The sequence below is a fragment of the Lipophrys pholis genome (assembly GCF_963383615.2).
Source record: "Lipophrys pholis genome assembly, chromosome: 20".
NCBI lineage: Eukaryota > Metazoa > Chordata > Actinopteri > Blenniiformes > Blenniidae > Lipophrys > Lipophrys pholis.
In genome coordinates this window covers 9000335-9019722 of record NC_137648.1, presented here as the reverse complement: position 1 = coordinate 9019722, position 19388 = coordinate 9000335, and the positions used below count along the sequence as shown (strand labels likewise).

Sequence of the window (19388 nt, the reverse complement as noted above, 5' to 3'; positions counted from 1 at the left end):
GTCATGGGCTGAAAACCGGTGAACTGTAAGTTCAAGCAAAGCAAACATGCAGCGACGCCGCCATTGATGGCCAGTGCCATTGGAATCATTGCCAAGTCGCTTGTTGAAGGAGTGACACTCAATCAGATTACATCAAGTGCAATGGCAGAAAAGAATTAACTATGAGGTTTGTTGCTCCCCGTTATCATTGAGTTTAAGAGGTTCATTTGAGAAGGCCAGCCTTTCAGGACTTTTTAATTTGAGAGTGTTTCAAGTTCTATTCACATTTGCACAATTGTTTTTGGATAAGATTGAGTTCAACAGTGCGCCGTATGTACTATTCTTTTTCACCTGGGATGAAGCGCACTTGTTTTCAAGATATAATCATGCAACTTTTTTTAATAGAAATGACCGTAATGTCAGGAAGTCTGTAGAAATGCTCCATGGGAAACTGAAAGTCCATAGCTGTGTACACGGAGTTTTGAACTCGTTGGAACGATTTGAGGCAACATCTGATTTGTAAGTCACATTGCGCACACGCCAGTGCGTTGCTGACGCCGAATGTAGTCGGCATTATATTTATTTAAGGTGCGATGCCTGATGGACTGCTGTTATGAAGTCATACGGTGGATCTACAGCAATGAATCTACTTTTCCAAAAAGGTGTGGTGGAAGATGTTAGCAGGATTCTGACACTCTTCTGGGTTTTTAATCTGACCTTTGTGTAATCGCCAGACATCCTATTTATAATGTGTTTTTTGTCAATTTTAGCCCTTGGCAATATTTGCCAACACGTTGCATGCTGCACTGTATTTTTAATTGAGCGATTGGGATGTTTGGCTGGTGAATGATGTTCAGCACATGATGTCAACACTTGTTTTTGCAGATTTTATTTGGATGTAAACCAAGGACAATAATCAGTGTTTTGGGAGGTCGAGTTTCTGTATGTGTCAGGAATATTTTCTGGTTGTTTCTGAGGATTGTGATGCAGATAGTTTTTGCCTCATGTCACATATGATTTCTGGTATAACCATATTTCTTAATGACATTGATACACGGGATTGTATTTTGTTTCAAGCGGCAACATTTTAAAATGTTAAATTAATTCATTTATCATTTTGCTCTCTGAAGTTTTATGATAATCACCACATAATATGAACGCGGGGATGACTGCGCTTCAGTTTCCTTTCGGCAAGTGTGTGATTGGTTTGAGTTGAAAGTTACAGCCCACAGATGGTTACGGCGTGTACTTGAATATTCGTTGTAGATGTAGCGTCACATGAGCGTACATCAACTGCTTCTGTGAGTTACTTTGTGACACAAACGGGGATTGTAAGTATGCCTTGTTATGCTCAGCATTTAATTTTCATTGCCTTTTTTTTTTTTTTTTTTTTTTAAACGTATCATTGCACAGTATTTTGTTACACCTTAAATCCTCACAATGCTGAAAAAAAAAAACACCTGGATGTTTTTCAGTGATTCACTGGCACGTTTTCCATGTCTGATGCCTGACTAATGTGACTGCTTGGCCTTTGTACTATAGGTTGAAATGTAAAGTGCATGGGCTTGTAAAAGTTGGTTGCTTCAGTGCTTTTTGTTTGCTCACTTTATCTATTCATGCCATTACAACTCCACATTGTGTAAAACATGCAGCGTTGTTGTAGGGTGAAGCTGGATTTTGTTGTTTTTATCTGTTGTATTTTTTTCGTATGATTGTTATTTTGATATATATATTAATATATATATATTATACTTTTTTGTTTCTCCCCAAAAAATACATTAATGTACATCTGTGCCAACTAGCAGGTATGGTTCAGTGCGTCACAATGATTTTATTCACATAACAATCTTTGCATGCTGTGGCTTGTCAAAGTATAACATAATTCAGTTTATTGTAATAATGTGGGAAAGAGAGAATCCTCTGAGGTACACCGTTGATTTCAGGCTGTCTAAAGTGTGGAACAGTGGATGTTATCTTCCCTAAGTTGAATATCGCGATCCCACATCTCCGGTAACAAGGCAAGACTTGATGTACGTCAATATTTCACTGAGAACTGGTAGAATTGAAGTAGGCTCAGTGTGCAACTCATGCATGGTCAATATGGTCTTATTCATGCACCCTCTACTACTGCATGTGATATTGCATGGGGATTGCACTGTGAAGACAATAGCATATACATTTGCAAAATAGATTTGGTTCTTTGGTTTTTCTTTTTTAGTACCTGAACATAATGTTTACTTTAGCATTAATCTTGTACTTGCCACATGATATAATCCACCAGTGATGAGAACGATGATGATATTATGGTTAACATCGTAAAACAGATATTTAGTATATAATCCAGCACAGAAATGATCCAAAAGGGAATACTTGAATACTAATGGGCACAGTTTATAACAATCTGGGCAGTGCAAATAAACATTAACCTTACCAACTTCTTGCATTTAATGTGTCCAGTTGTCTTTAATTTATTCAGGAAGAGCTGACGTAAAACAAAGCAGATGCCAATGTAAGTGGGAATCTGGTGCTGCTATCAGATAGTTAAACTATTGATGATGTTTCAGTCCTTAATGTTGTTTGGAGGAAATATCTGAGTAGGTGGCGTGCTTAGTGACATTCTATGAATGTACTGAAGATGAGAAAACGTTTGTCATTCACATTTTCATTTATTCTTGACAATAAACACCAAATTGACTGCTGTGAAGTGTCTCATTGAGTCAGTAACCGTTTGGCCACCTGTGACTAATGGGAGACAAATAAAAACTGCCTATCTTGAGTGTTTGGTTTGATTCTACTTACCACGGGGATTCATCGAAGGACAATATTGCATTGTTTTTGAATGTTGTATGTGATATCTGTAATGGATTCAAAGAAAGGATAAAGAGTGACGTGTCACTGAATCCTCCCTCTTAATATGACTCTTGCAGTTACATTGTCTATTCTTATGTTCTATTGTTCACAGTATCTTTTCCATGTCTCTTATTTCACCTCCCAGTTTAATATTCTGGTTATTTTTGCCCTTCAAGCATTTACAATCACATACACTTAAATGTGTTCTGACTTGAATGTTTCACATCAAAATATAAACACGAGCTCTTAACCGTGTTAAGTTGCATGGACTCCAATTTTTTTTAAGCGGGTTTTTATCCCACATATCTTTAAACAAACTAAACCAAGTACTTAGATGCCATTTGATGCCTCCTACTGGTGGCATGTAACAACTGCAAATTTGGCAAACCTACAATACAAATGTAAAGATTCTCAAAGAGAGTGCAAGGTATTTTGTTTTTTTTAATTACGTATGAAGACAATGTTTCCATGCTCTCCCTCCAAACATCCTGATAAGTCCCATCAAAAGGATCTTCTCTCAAGGTTTTGAGTGACTAATCATTCGCCCAAAGTCGTCTTGGTTCCTTCCTGATTAAAGGAAAATAGCCTGCAGTAGTGATCTCATTTAATTGATGTCATGGCTTTTTTTTTTTTTCTTTTTACATGAAGGTTCCTGTCATGGTGAAAGTCGTCTCAAATATTTGGTTAACCAAAACATTTTATCATGGTCTGCATCACAAAGTCAGTAAAATTCAAGCCCAGGCAAATTTATTTGTACTGGCGAAATACAACGAGCAAAAGCATTGCACCAAAAGAACATCATGTAATTAAAAAGGTACACAAGCATTTGTGAGATGACTTCACTAAAAATTTAGATAGTAGTTGTGCAGTGTAACTGCTAAATGTTAATATTTGTTGTACTGAGGTTTATTTTAAGAAGTCAGTATTCTCTTGTTTTCAAATATATAGCGGGGGGGGGGGGGGGGGGGGGGGACCATCCAATGTTTCTGTGTCAGTGTCATCAACATGTGAAAGGATACACTATTAACATCTGATTCAATGGTGTTTCATTGTGAATAGACCACAACTTTATCTTCTTACGCCTCTAAATTTCATTCAACTTTGACGTTTATTGGAATTTAAATTGATCTATTTGTAGCATCGTTTCATGTTCATGAAATAGTCTGTTGTTTTTTAAGTTAAGCTTAAGTTTCACCTCATGTATTCTGCATTTTTCTGTAGTTATCACACTGTTTAATGCGGTCTTTTGTTTTACTCTGACAGTTCGTGTGTGTGTGTGTGTGTGTGTAGGGGGGGTGGGGGTATTTCTATTCTTCTGTATGGAAGGTACTTTGATGTTTGATAAGAACATTTTTAAATGTAAGTTTCTGCCTCCATTCCTCCCAAAATATCTGGAGTTGTTCTCGTGTCCTAACACCCAGCCGGCCACTAGATGGCAGTGCGGTCTTGTTTTGCTTTTCTTTCTGACCTAATTTGAGTCACAGAGTGTTTAGTCATTGCACCCTGTAATCTCCCGTTACACAATTATAACATGTGATTAAACTTGTTTATTTGTTGTTTACTAATATTTCTGAACTCCCTTAAATGTCTCGTGGTATCAAAGAGGTAAGAGCTAAAACGCAATATCAGGTTTAAAGGTTAATGGTGGCAGTCAAAAACAATCATGAGAGAAACGTTCTGCTTTTGCTTTCTTTGCTGGCTGATTGCGGCTTCGTGGAGACAAAATCAGATGAAGGATTGAGAAAGGCAGTTTGTTCACAGTGGCTTTGGGCACTTTTAATACTGCAGTGATTTTTTTTTTTTAATAGATATATTTCTGAGTGACTACTGTCGTGACCAAATCTTTTAGCCACAGGAAGCCAAAGAGCATTTATCCAAAATTAAAGTTACTCTGGCAACTTAAATAGAGTCAAGCAAAACTTGCAAAAATTGCGACTCGTGCATCTCCATCGATCCAGTTTTTAAGCTTTCTGAGCTTGTTTGTGTATTCACACAGTAAATAAGATAAACAAATACTCATGGAGACAATGAATCCCACAAACCCAACATATCTGGCAAAGCAACTGATAAGAATATCTGCATGTAACCAGACACAAACGTAATGATCCTCCAGCAATATTATCAATTTTAACTTTAACAGGGGACTTTGGCTTCAGTGTCTGATTCATGTTCCTATGAGGAGAACCCAGTGACATTGTCCACATGGCTCTACATATGGTCAAAGTGCAGGATCCCTATCAGTGCACATGCACGCTGTCTGCAGCCAACAACAATTTAGTTTGGGCACTTTCATCTACGAATACACTGAATATTTTTGAGAATGTACAATTAACCTAAACGGCAAGTATTCAGAAAATGAGAAACATTTTGTGGCTTATATGAGACAATGATTTAACTCTTGTTCTTAAATTTAGCCAACAGTGATTCTTCATCTAAGTAAATGAAGACTTTGGTGGGGCTGGAAAAATCCTTGATGGGCATTAAACCTTCTACACAAATAATAATGAAGACAAGAGGCCACACAGTGCTGTAGTGTTAAGCATGCTTGCTTCACTGCAAGGAAATCCTTGGCTGGAGTCCTGGCTTCCATGATTTTCTGTGTTGAGTTTTGGTGTAATTGGATGGATGGATGGATGGATGGATGGATGGATGGATGGATGGATGGATGAATGGATGGATGGATGTATGGAAGGAATGAAAGCTATTTTGGGACCCAATATTGCCTCAAATCAGGATGGATTGTGGGCGATTTGTCTCTCTGCCATTTGGTGGGCTCACAATCTGTTAAGCATTTTTCCTATCTTGTCGGAGACTGGCTTGAGCGCCCCACAACCTCTAACTTCAAACAATCAGGCATATAATCTCAACACGGTTTTGATTTTGGGGAAAGGGGAGAAAAGTTGAAGTCAGAAAGACTGAAATTAAATACAATTCTTTATAAGGTCCTCTCCCAGGGAGCATGGGCACGCCCACACATTGTTAGCTCTCCATTGACTCTATCTCTTCCTGGACATCCGATCAAGCCTGACCTCAACTGGCTTTTTCTCCTCTCGGCTTCATCTCCATTTAAACGTAATTCTATTTCTAACCTTAAAAGTACACCGTGACATTTTTGTCATTTAACGATTTGATTTTCCTTCCCTTAGGGGAACACCTACAGTGTACCAGGATGGGGAATGTATAAACACAATCAGGTCCCCACAACATGGGTGATGCATGCACACGTACACACACACACACACACACACACACACACACACACACACACACACACACACACACACACACACACACACACACACACACACACACACACACACACACACACACACACACACACACACACACACACACACACACACACACACACACACACACACCCCAGAGGACATATCACTGGTTTATGCTGGATATCCAAGAGGCTCATCCCAAACATAAGGTCACCCTTCAGGTGACTCTTTAGCCTACTTCTCCATCCCCACATTGCAAATTTCAAAACAAAGATAGCAGAGGACTCTTCAGTCAGTGAAAGGCCTCTCTTATAGAACCAAATTATCCAAGGAAAATAATCCCAGGAGAAATAAAGTTTGCACTCTAGCTCAGCACAATACAACACTATCTAGTGATAAGGATATAAATCATAATAGTGATAAGGATAAAAATCACAATATGAGAATGTCAGTCACTAAAGCAGATAAGACACATTGCTTAAGATCCCAGATAATATAATTATATCACTATCAATTAATTTGCACACTTATGAAACAGCACAATTATCTATCATATACTTACACAAAAAATGTATTTTTCAACAAACTGGGGTGGGGGGGGGGGGGGGGGGGGGGCTTCATGGGGTTAAAGGAGGTGAGCACCTTAAAGTGCAACAGCAGAGCAGTGAAAGAAGTAAAAATATGTTATTGACTATTTTAAGCGACTGGAGAACTATAGAAAAATAACAGCAATAGGTCGGTCATCTATAGATGACTTGTGCTGAACGCTGCAGAATTTTATGGTCCATTTTTCAGAACTGAGAAACCGGAATTCTGTGAAATCCTCAATGATGGCTGTGATTGCAGGGCAGGCAGATAACTTATCGTCCTGTGCCAACCCCACGGGTAGGCTGGGAGCTTTAAATAAGGAGTGGTTCAAACCTCAGCGTGCCGCAGAAGCTCTTCGTCCGCTCACAACGCGCCCTGTCCTCCGCTCACAACGCGCCGTGTCTTCCGCAACTTCGCTCGCCAACATGTCTGTTGACTTTTCCAAGAACGCAGTGGAGAGTCCGGAGCCCACCACGGCAGAAGTTAAAGGTAGGTCGTTTTTTTTTTTTTTTTTGTTAAACTCTTAAACTGACTTCACATGGTTTAAATTGCAGAACTTCATTTTTTAGTGACTTTTTTTTTTCTTTTTTTTTTCTTGAAGGGAATATCCCCAGCTGGCTGCAAGGCACACTGCTGCGTAATGGACCGGGCATCTTCTCCTTAGGGGAGACCAGCTACAACCACTGGTTTGACGGGATGGCCATCATGAACAGCTTCACCATCAAGGATGGTGCGTGCTGCAGTTTTATACCTGCATGATCTGCAGAAGTACATGAAACTGATTTTTATTTATTTATTTTTTTGTGTGTTTTTCCTCACAGGTGAAGTGACTCACAGGAGCAGGTTTCTTAAAAGTGACACTTATCAGGCGAACATGGCTGCAAACAGAATAGTTGTGTCTGAAATGGGAACGATGGCCTATCCGGATCCAAGCAAGAACTTCATTTTCAAGTAAGCAAAATCTATTATTAATGAAATATTAATTCGGCATGCACTACCACTTTCTCGTTTTCTTTTCTCGTGCATCAAATAAACTGTCTCAGACTTGCAAATGCAATTATAGTTATCAAAAGGGTCATGATTAACATGCATGTGTCTGTGATCTGTAATGTTAAGAAGATTTTCAAGAACTCAAACCGACAAGTTTGTTAGTGACATATTTCCGTTAACAATATCTCGCCTTTCAGAGCCATCACCTTCCTGAACCACACAGTGCCTGACTTCACTGACAACGGTGGAAACAACTTTGTCAAGTATGGGAACGACTACTATGCCACTTCTGAAACCAACTACATCCGCAAGATCGATCCCGTGACCCTGGAAACCCATGAAAAGGTCACACTAACTGTTTTAATTGTGATATATCGCATGAATATGTCAAGGAATAGTTTAATAAATCGTGCGTTTCTGGCCTTGCCCCGCACAGGTGGACTACATGAAGTACCTGCCTGCAAACATTGTTTCATCCCATCCGCACTATGACAAGGAGGGCAATGCCTACAACATTGGCACTTCGATAGCAGAAAAGGGCAAGACCAAATACTTGGTGTTCAAAGTCCCTGCTTTTGCAGAGAAAGGTATATACACTTTGAAATCCACTCAACTTTGTGCCTGGATCCTCAGTTCTTCCTCTCTTTATCAGCTGTGTTGAAAATATTTGAAACAAACTAAGACTAAGTGAATATAACATAGGAGTGGACGGACCGGGGAAAGAGCATCAATAAGCATGATTGTGCTACTGGTGGTTTTATTTTTGGGCAGTGCGGCAGCTTAGTCAAATTCAATTTTTGTTGGCCAATTTGACAAAATATCCCAAATCGCTCTTTTGCCCCGCGGGGCCTTACAGCATGACATCGGGCGGAACTTCCCAGGGGAGCTTCTGAAAAACGTTCAGGCTCTGTGAATGGAAAGGGGGAAATATTCTGCTCATTACATAACAAGGTCACACTGATTCCCCAAATGTGTGCGATTTAGTTAGACACAGTCTAGATTTAGCTGGGTTTAATTTGGGAAAAAAATAAATGCTCCTAAACAGACACTGTTCTAGAATATGTTATGTATCATAGAGTTGTGTAAAAAGCATTATTAGACTGACCAAGTGTCAATAAAAAATTATCTTTTGGATTAAATTCCATAATCATGGGCCCTATTGGTATCTTGAACTTCACTGAAACTGACTGAGCAGGCAAACCAGGGTTCCTGATGAAGACGACAGTGGCAAGACTATTATGTGACCTAATGTGCATCTCTGTTCAAAGTATACACAAACGCAGTGGTTTCTTCTCTAAATCATTAAACAGCGCCAGTGCTGTTTCATCTCTGCCTGCGTGACAAGAAAAGTCCACATTTTTCCTGCTGTTTGTTCATTTTAGTTGCGATCTGTGCTTTTCCATTGCAGTCAAGGGGAAGACTGTCCCTGTGCTGAAGAATGTGGAAGTGGTCTGCTCCGTTCCCTGTCGCCATCTTCTCACGCCCAGCTACTACCACAGCTTCGGCATGACAGACAACTACATCATCTTCATCGAGCAGCCCCTGAAGCTGGACATCGTGAAGATGGCCACCGCCTACATGAGAGGAGTCAGCTGGGCCAGCTGCATTAAGTTCTGCCCTGAAGAAAATGTAAAGACTTGCTGCAGTTTACTGCTATTTCTTTTCTTTTGTTTAAAGAAAGCAGTCATGGGTTGTTATTGAGGACAATAATAAATCTTGTCTCTCTTCTTCTTCCATTAGACTCTGATCCATGTGATCGACAAAAGGACGGGCAAAGAGGTCGCGACCAAGTACCACGCCGGAGCAACAATTGTCTACCATCACGTGAACGCTTTCGAGGACGACGGGCACGTGGTCTGCGATGTCATCACCTACAATGATAACAGCCTTTATGATATGTTCTACTTCAGCAAGCTGAACGATCAATCTGGCTCTAGTGACAAGAGCTACTCCAAGCCCAGTTACAAACGATTTGCGTTCCCTGTTCATTCTGACAAGGTGATAAGCAGAGCAGTGTAATATCTATGCGATAACTTAAAGAAGGCACTCCTTTAAAGTCTAAACTTTGCTTCTTGATGTGGATATTTTTTTCAGGATGTTGCAGTTGGGGAAGACCTGGTGAAACTCAAATACACCACAGCCAGTGCTGTGAAGGAGAAGGACGGCAAACTTCTATGCCAAGCGGAAGTGCTCTGCGATGGTAAAGTCACTCTAACTTCAAGCAAATTAAAAAAAAAAAAAACAACAACAGCCACTTCTCAAAGCATTAGATTTTCTGTATTTTATTGTAACTTAATTCTTTTTATATACATTTTTTTTTTCCAACAGGTATCGACTTGCCCCGTATCAACTATGACATCAATGGCAAGCGGCACCAGTTTGTGTACGGGAACATTGTGAAGGAATCTGCCCACACCAAACAGGTGAACCTGCACATTGTTTTTAATTCGCTGCAGAGCGGGTGGGAACATCCTTGTTTTGGGTTTCTGACATTGGGTTGAATAAGTGATATTTGCCAGGATAGACTGGACACTTTCAGGTATTTTAGACGCGGCTGTACATGCTGTGCTCAAGGGAAATAGGTTCTTCCTGAAAGCATTGTTTCAAAGCTATGGGAAGTACTGGGAATGCTGCCACAGAAAGTCTCAAACAAAATGTCATGCCCTGACATTCACCAATCCTCTGCATCTTCATTACTCCATTGGGTACTCTCCTACGTCAAGGCACCGGGAACAATGGAAAGAAACCTTTAATGTACTGAGCTGCAGCGCTAAGCCAAAGCCCAGAGGTATACTGCATAGAGGGATGTACTCAAGGAAACACCTTGCTTCGACAATTGGATAAAAAAAAAAAAAAAAATCCTCAATTGACCTTGCTATCACAAAGCGTCAACCTTGGCACTTCCTTAAGTTCCAGAGTTGTTTGAAGAAAGGAACTGATCAATTTCCTTCATGGTTGAGGAGTAACAGAACAAAGGTGTCCTTGCTTAACATTCAAGGTTTCTTTGATCGAACAAGAAGTGGAACTCATTGACCTTGAAAATAAAGCAACTGTTTAAAGAGCATAGTCTAAAGGCTGTACAGTGAGATAACAATAGAAAGTCATGACATACAGTAACAACAGAAGCTAGATATGGCCATGAGAAAGGTGGGTTTTATTGCAGGGCATCGGTAACAAACCCGAGGTATAGATGGTACTAAGCTTCCTCTTTAGCTGAATTTCAACACCGGAGGATTGTCTGATTCAGCAGGCACAAGTCCACATTATGTCATTTTTCGTGCTTCTTTTCGAAGAAGAAAAGTCTTTGCGTAAGTCCCGCAACATATTCTCTGACCGATTGTAACCTGATACGATAGAGATGAAGTTGGTTCTATCTGAGTATAGCTGACATTGCTGCTTTGCTTCCTTTCCAAGTGCACATGCTGCCGGAAATCCCATGTGAGCAACGAGGAACACAGAATGCTTGACATGTGCTCGAGTGTCACTTGATTCAGTTCCGTGTTAGTTTTGTTTTGGTTTTTTTTTCAAATAGTTCACACTTTACTTGTCATACCTAGAAGGCATTTCACACTAGCAGCTCTATTGTTTATTAATGAATTGGTCGAGATGACCGGTTTTATAGCAGTAGGAAGTTCAAGAAAGCTGACGGAACACTCCTCGATTTATGACTGAAAGCTGAATAAAAACACGTCACTTCGCATCTGATACCAGGAAAAGAGTTGCTGTTTAGATCAATTGAGCACTAAGCATTGTAAGACCTTACCAACCTCTTCCACTCATATTGGTTACAGTGTGGACAAAGTACTTCATGGGCTCTGATAAGCTATTTATAATATAGGTTTTTATGTCTCTCTCGCTCTGCTGATGATAGCAGCATCTGTCAGATGAACTTTGTTCCATTTGCCATTTTTTGTCGAGTCAGCGAAATCCTGGGTTACAGTAAAAGCGTGTTTCATTTTCCGCAGGTTGGAAAGTTTGACACGGAAACCAAGGAAATGGTTTACTGGGATGAGGAGAACTGCTATCCGTCAGAGCCCATCTTCATCCCCAGACCAAATGGAGAGTCAGAGGATGATGGTGAGAATATGAACTGGTGTTTAAGCAAGATTTGTGACGTTGTTATACAAATCCATTGACATTTCGCTTCACTTGATATCATCTCTATTGGTGAAATGATGTTATCTGAGTTATCAGGTCAGAGCAATTTGGAAAAGGCAGTCCAATAATGCGTTCTTTTCTTTGAAAGGTGTGGTGCTCGTGTCAGTCATCAGCTGCAAACCAGGCCAGTCTGACTTTCTCCTCTTCCTCGATGGCAAAACGTTCAAAGAAGTCGGCCGAGCATACGTGAAGGCTGAGCTCCACAAAGACGTGCACGGATTTTTTATCCCACACGAAAAGTAATCCGTTTAGAAATGTGTTTGACCGAGAAAAGGAAGGGGAAAAAAAAAAACCCCAGTGTTGAATGTGTTTGAGACATAAGTGCACATGGTTGCAGGTGCTCCTTCATGCTACTCAAGAATTTCAACACAAGTTTGTGAAAGAAGAAAGAAATTTAAGCATTTCTTTTGATGATAGAAATGCCACAACAGCGCATGCACGTGTTGATATATTAGTTTTTACTGGTTATGTTTCTTGTGTTGTCCGAAGTGGGATTTTTGTTTTTCATGATTTAAAGTATCGAAAGTCACTGTTGTATATTAGGAATAGGATTGTTCTAAACATTTTAAGTGAAATTGATTTATCTTCAGACGCTCCCATTATTTGTCCATGTAGGTGCTTTTACAATGTTTAGGTGAAGTTAGAGGAAGTCATACAGGTCAGGAAAAGAATGTAGATATGTGTTTATTTTCACTTTATTTTGTGTGGGAGGTTGTTTAGGAGTCATGCTGGGTTTCTTTGACTGTGATTTAATATCTTTAAGCCAGTCGTTCTTTTTCATTGCTTGACAAGAAACTGTAAAGCCATTCTCAAAACGTCCTAAAATGATGTGAATTTGGAGAATCGATGTAGTGTGTTTGAAAATACCAGCGACGCCTTATATTCTCCTTCTGCGACATGTAATATGTTTGCATTCCATTTTATCTATTAGAGCGGCATCAACTAGAATATAGAGAACATGTGGTAGCCTGTCCTGGCCTCCATGGGAGTAAAGGCAGGGCTCCCGCTAACTGAATGAGATGTGATATGTGTTTAAAACTCAGTTTTGCATAAATATGCGTGACACATTTTGTCATCTTTTGCTTCTCTATCAGTTACCTTCTATGACCTGACCTTGACTTTTGTTTTACACACGCGCAAAGTAGAGCTGGGAGTATTTTCTCAGATTGAAAGTTTCTTCTTCTGCTAAGCAAATTTAAGCAAATACAATTTAAAGATCCATATCTATATCTTCTATTATTGTCTCAAGTGGATGTCACAAATATTCATTGTATAATTACATAACTGAATAACTGCTTTTTCTAAAGCAAAACTTTTAAGTCTTTACCTACATATCTTATCTCTTATAAGCCACTCTTATACATTTTTTCTTTCTTGTTTGGAAGCATATTCAGACCAGTTCCTACCATTCTGATGACTGCCAGATGCACAAGCACTGTTCTATTTTATCAAATGTGTACTGTATGTGTTTTTTTTTTGTTTTTTTTAAATGCAATATTACAATATTTGTGGTTGCCGTTCTTTTTTTAACACCTCGCACTGGATTCACCACTTTGTGGTTAAAGTTTCATGACTGGAGTGTGTTTTAAAAGTCACTTCTAAATCCACTTTATTCACAGCAGAGTTTTTCTGTGGCTGAATGCTTTGTCTTCCTCTGACCACCAGAGGGAAGCAATGCCCAGGAAGCTGCAACATGCACTGTTCACGCGCTCGTTTTAAAGATGAATGTGTCGAACGTGATGACGTTAAACAATAATACTTCTTACAACGCAATGAACAGATTGAAAAGGCAAAAATGATGTGAGAAATACAACACAAGTTAAAATCATGCAACTCCTGAATCCAAAGTTGCATTCGCAGTGTGAACAATTCCTATCCTTTTAATGAAACAAGCAAATTAATATTCGAGCATTACACTGCACAAACTCATCAGAGATATTTTGCGAACATATAAATGTGTTTGTTTGGATAACAAAACAAGGCATCATACAGTTATAATATTAGAAAGGTTCAATTCCTTTTAATGCGGAAAGATTTTCAAAAAATGGGACTTGCAAAAGGCAGTCCATACAAATCCCAACAACAATCATTCCAACGTGCTTTCTATCATTGGGAATACACTCAAAACTGTGCACACAAACCTATAAACCCTTACCCATTCATTATAAATAAGACACTAGTGTTACCAGTGAGTGCTATCAGTAGTGCAATTTTTCGAACCTCCAGTAGCATTTATTTTGTCTCAGTGTCCATCATGAGACTATAATACATTTTAAACACACATTGGGATGTTACACATGGCAGCATGGAGCTACTGCGATACAAAGAGGAAGTGATGCAGATGTGAATATTGTGTCAATGCTTTGTATTGAGGTCCTGCATCAGCCGCCATCACATACAATGATGGCGTCTTCCCAGCAAAGCCATAAGAAGTTAAGAGGCAGGATTAATAATACTTCAGTTATTACACATTTTAAAAATACAATATTTAAAATAAGCACTATTCTGAATAAACAACTCAATGTCAATGGTTTATGCCTGCAATGCGGCACATCCGCATGTGAAATAAAGCAAAACTAAAACCAATTCAGGAACACCAAGGAACCTAACACGATGTCCTTGAAGTGTGGGAGGAAGTGGGAGTCCCTGCCGATAAAGCACACAGGCACAAGCAAAACGAGCAAAGCCCAAACAGGGTGAGCCCGGAGCCCGGCCCAGACATGACCCCGGGTGTTGTTAATGCAGTGCACCAGTGTGACCCACTGCACCACCAGATCACATGGGTAGCTCATTGGGTTTAAAATGCATGATTTCCAAGAGGAAAAGTATTTACTCCATCAGTTAGGCCTGACCGGAGACGCACAAAAACGTGAGTGACTATTTAGTGGAATTCAAGACAGATTTATGGGTCGGAGTGCAAGCACAAAGCAAGACACACAAGTTCTTCTTTGTCCCACGTCTTGGTTGTTGTTGTGAGGCAGTGCAGAGCAAATCAGACCAGTCAAAAAACGTCTGCCTTGATTTGGTCTCTACATGACTAATCAATGCAATAATAAAGATGCATGACTGCATGCAGCATTTCTGATCAGTAGTGATATTATACGCGGATCCACAATGTTACTCGGAGTGTTATTCACTTGCGAGATACTAGTAATTGAACACCCTCCAAAATTCCACAGAAGAAACACAACAGAGCATTGAGTCACAGTAAACAAATATAGAGAAATCATTTGATAGACGGTGGAGAACAGCTGTGCAGGCGTGAAAAACAAGTAGCTGTCCTGTCACCCTCATGTTTCATGGAAGAGCTGCCGCCACATTAGAGGTTGGTTCAAGGCAAAGGGGGAAGGGAAGACAAAATTTTAATTCTGTGGTTGAAACTTAAGCCGGCCCCAAAAACCCATCAATGACCTCTTTTCTCCTGATCTCCATTCCACTCGGGGCATTTGTCCACACAGCAGAGGTGGTCCTAGTTGCTTACCCCATGTTGCATTCAGCAAACCTATTCTCTCATCTTATAGCAAAGAAGGGAAGGCATCAAGGATATCTAACTCTTTACGGAGGGTGGAACGCACCAAAGAACAGGACGAGAGGCGGTACTTTGGTTGCCATAGTGATAACTTCCCGATGGTGGGGTGCTGATAGTGGAGGATTTGAATGTGTATCTCAGATGCCACTCTGAGGTCTGGATGATCGTTCAGGGATCAGCTGGGGCAAAAAGACGTGGCTCCTCCGGTTCACAAACGTCTGACACGCGAAGCCACTTAGCTGCCCTCGGCCTGAGTCTCCTCTTCCTTTGCTGGACAGTCTCGGCTTTTCTCAGGATCGTCTGCCTCACCACCTGACAAACAGCAAGGGGGGGGGGGGGGGGGGGGGGGGGGGGGGGGGCAGTAAGTTTCATGCATAAGTTACAACTTGAGAAGCCAGTGACGCAAATGAAGCCGGGTGAATCAGCAAAGTATGTCATGATGAAATCTGCGAGACCAGAAGTCACTGACGTGAAGAATCCGCTCAGAACAGTTCATACCAAGTAGATAAGACCATGAAAAGACAGACTTGAGTAGAATGTGAGTATGTGCCAGTTCCCACATTTGTAATGATCGCTTTCAAAAACATTGTCACACATAGGAACATTATAGGAATACTTTAAAATAAGTCATTTTCAAAATATTTGTAATTCTACACCAAATTTGTTGCTCTTAATCCCCTCGATTACGTACAAGGAGATATTTTTAATACGAAAGCTTAGTTTACGTTCAACAAGGGTTAACAATTTAAATAACTGCGTATCCTCTCAGTGTCAATCTAAATGAAAGTAAGAAAAAACAAACGGGGGGAAAAAACAATCCCTGTATGTGTCAATCACTGCATTTCATAAAAAATTACTTAAAAGGACTTAAAAATGATAGCATGGTGGTCCAGCGGTTAGTGTGGTTCCCTCATGGCACCAACACATATATGGAATATACTGTATGTGTGCTTGATTACTTGTTTCTGTGTGGAGTCAGTGTGTGTTGTCCATCGATGGTCTTTTTTTAGATGAATATTTGAACTTGTGAAGCTCAAGGAGCTTTGTTCACTTGGAGTACATTTTGACACCTTAGTTTTATTTAGATTATTTCTTTTTTTTTTTTTTTTTTTTCACTTTTATTCTTCTTCATTTACAGTTTCGCACAAGCGTCGTCAAATTATGTGCAACCGTAACCCAAATATGTCTCACCTGATTTGTTGATGTCAAGTTGTGCCAGACTCTGCGACGGGTCGGTGGGTCCCTGCCCTCCCGGGGCTCCGGAGATCTCATGGATGGCATTCCTGCGGCCGGATCGTCGAGACGCAATGAAGTCCTCATAAGTCGCCTCCACATCCGTCATCGCTGCCACACCTCACCATAGCACAGCCTGGATACGCAGGGCAGCACAGGCTTACAGACCCGCACACAATAACATGAATGACCCCGTGCTACACCTGAAGAGAAACTAGTGAAATGTTGCTTTTCCAAAGTAGCTTTGCACAATGATCATGTCAGGTGTTTGTGATGACAAGAAGAAAGTGTCACAGTGGGCTGCACTCGTTCAATACACCCCCCTCCCTCTTCTTCGTTTATGACCTAATCCCTGATTAATCTGTTTTAATCTCAGCCTACTAGCGACACAGAGAGGACAAAATCTGTACAGGAACTAATGAGAGAAGGAACATAAAGGAGGACGCCACATGATTAACGCAACACAACAACAACAACAATAACAAAAAGACAAAAAAAAATATAATTAGGCACAAAGGAAGAAAGTGCTTTCATTCCACTATAGTAAACTCAAATAGAGCTGCGTTGAGATTTAGGGTAAATCCTCTGTTGACATTTTAATGTTCTGGTTCAGTCTGCTTGGATGAGGCTGCCCTTCAGCACTGAGCAGGTTCAGGCTTTGTCCCACCATTTTCATTAATTAAAGATCATGTCCATCTACATTTTTGAGGCCTATATCAACTTGAAATACAGGTATTATTACGCTTTTGCAATTCAGATTTGCACAATCAGAATCTAAGTTTCACCAATAAGCCACACACCTCCCAACACATTGTCTTCGGTGGCAATATTTTTAAAAATGACCTCAGCTTCCATATCCATGTGTGGCTCTTTAGAGTCGCACGAGCTGAGATGGACCGCGTCTATTTTTGGATGCCTCAACTGTCATCATCTTCACATTCACTCTCACTGAGCTGCCATTCTCTAAATGGTGTCAAGATGGGCAAGACCTAGCAGATGTTGACTGTGTACAACTATAAAACAGAACATGGGGGGGGGTTCATAATATATGTCCTGTGTCTGTATGATGTAGACAATAAATTAACTGCAATTTCATAACCGTTACGCAATAGACTGTCATTTTATTTTAAGCTAAAACTAGAAGACTATTCCTGACAGGTGTTTCCTATGCTCATACTCTATAAAATATTGATTGACACTTTACATAATTCAGTCACACTGTAGCACCCATGAAGTGGAACATCCCCATCAACTGTGTTTGAGTGTTTCAAGCTCATGGGAAGGCGTGTTTGTGAAATCCCATGGGGGGTTTGCTCCCATGTGGGACCTCGAGCTCAGCTGGCCTGAACTAGAAACAAATGATCCAACCACTAAAAAGCATAAAAGGCCAGTGCACTTCACCACTGATTAAAACATGAGGGCGAAGCAATGATGAAGTGTGTGGCTGTGCAAGCATTTCAGTTGTTGTGGTGTCAAATTGAAAATTACATGTGAGTCTCGCTGTGATAAGGGGGAGTACAGGAATGTAATGCCAGAGTTATTCTAGGTGGCCTGAGCATAACTGGGACTGAAGCCCAACACAATGTTTCTGTCAGGCAGAAACACACAATGGCGCTCCCACATGGACATAGACAATTTTAAATTAAGTTTTAAATATTGTGCGGAAGAAATAACATTTTCTAACTGACTTAATGGTGGAGGAGAAGCATCACGTTCAAACTGATTTAATAAATGAACAGCAACATGTCATCTGCTGACAAAGACCCCCAAAGCTGCAGCCATAAACGCAGCCTGTGCATGCAATAATTCGGCATACATGCATTATGTGCAACTCCTGATAGACCTAAAATAGTGTGATCAAGTACCTGTTTGAGCCTCCGAATATCAGCAGGGGTCAGTCACATCAGCTTGAATCTCCCTACTTCTGCGTCCCCCATTGCGCTTCCAGAGAGGAGGATACACTTCATCAAGCAAGAGTCCAAATGACGCTGCTTCACGGAGGCAGTTTCAAAATAAAGCCCTTGAAGTGAGCAACTGTCTAGACTTTTCTTTTTTCTAAAATGTTGCATCAACTGGTGACATTATTACACTGAAAATGTTACTTATTTATTGGTTCTTAAGGCAGAGCCTTGATATAATGTATTTCAGCAATATTGCAGAATGATTTGTGAAGTTTCAACTCAGACAAGGTCGATTGGAGTTTATATTTGGTGATTCATGGAACCAACTTCAGTGCAGAGGTGACTGTTTTGGGCAGCAGTGGCCAAGAGCAAGTGGCAAAGAGAGAAAGCAATTGGATCAGAGGTTCATAGGTATGAATCCCTGAGCAAGGCCGACGACCCCCAAATGCTTCACTGCAGCTCCAATTTGCTCCCCGAGGAGAGGCTACATACAGAAAATATATTTCACTGTGTATTTGGTGTACGTGTGATAGTGAGTGTTAGGGTGTTTTTTGAATGTCTATACTTTACTTTCCAATTCAAAAAATAAAAAGAAGCTTTTTCTACCTTGAGTAAAACTGATTATTATCGGGACTACTTCAGTTGATGGGTGGAGCTCACATTGCACATAATGAAGACTTTGCAGGTGCTTGTCCTAGAGCAGTTTAGAGCCACACTTAGATCCCCTTCAGGTTGCCTACGAGATTCAGATTAGAGTCAAACATGTTAATATGAACAAGCTGGCCAACACAGTGATGTTCAAGTTTTTTTTTTACTTTTTAAGTGCCTTTAAAACAATCAGGGAAATTCTACTGGGTGGCGAACTGATGGCAATGCGGGAGGAGGCACCCTCGAGACCAATCTACTTCTTCAGCAGCATGTGTCAGACAG

General features: G+C 40.4%; 1 protein-coding gene and 1 long non-coding RNA gene across 2 annotated transcripts; one reads left to right on the top strand and one right to left on the bottom strand.

Moving 5' to 3' along the window:
- Positions 1-6669: 6669 nt before the first annotated feature.
- On the top strand, positions 6670-13299 carry bco1 (beta-carotene oxygenase 1). Its single transcript, XM_080489522.1, has 11 exons — positions 6670-7136; positions 7249-7377; positions 7469-7598; positions 7835-7982; positions 8074-8224; positions 9046-9266; positions 9378-9635; positions 9732-9837; positions 9966-10060; positions 11603-11714; positions 11884-13299. Exons 1-11 carry the CDS (start codon positions 6839-6841, stop codon positions 12036-12038), a joined length of 1803 nt encoding a protein of 600 aa, XP_080345648.1. The 5' UTR covers positions 6670-6838; the 3' UTR covers positions 12039-13299.
- On the bottom strand, positions 13176-18547 carry LOC308125628. The gene is made up of 3 exons (XR_013936393.1): positions 18423-18547; positions 16516-16693; positions 13176-15636 (listed from the first exon to the last, which is right to left on the bottom strand). It is a non-coding gene; the product is annotated as an uncharacterized lncRNA (long non-coding RNA).
- Between the last annotated feature and the right edge of the window lie 841 nt (positions 18548-19388).

Excerpts from the sequence above, each read along its gene's own strand:
- bco1 (XM_080489522.1), top strand. The coding sequence starts at position 6,839 with ATGGTCCATTTTTCAGAACTGAGAAACCGGAATTCTGTGAAATCCTCA. Across the intron at positions 7,599-7,834 it reads AGCAAGAACTTCATTTTCAA|AGCCATCACCTTCCTGAACC; the intron begins GTAAGCAAAATC and ends CTCGCCTTTCAG. Across the intron at positions 8,225-9,045 it reads CCCTGCTTTTGCAGAGAAAG|TCAAGGGGAAGACTGTCCCT; the intron begins GTATATACACTT and ends TTTCCATTGCAG.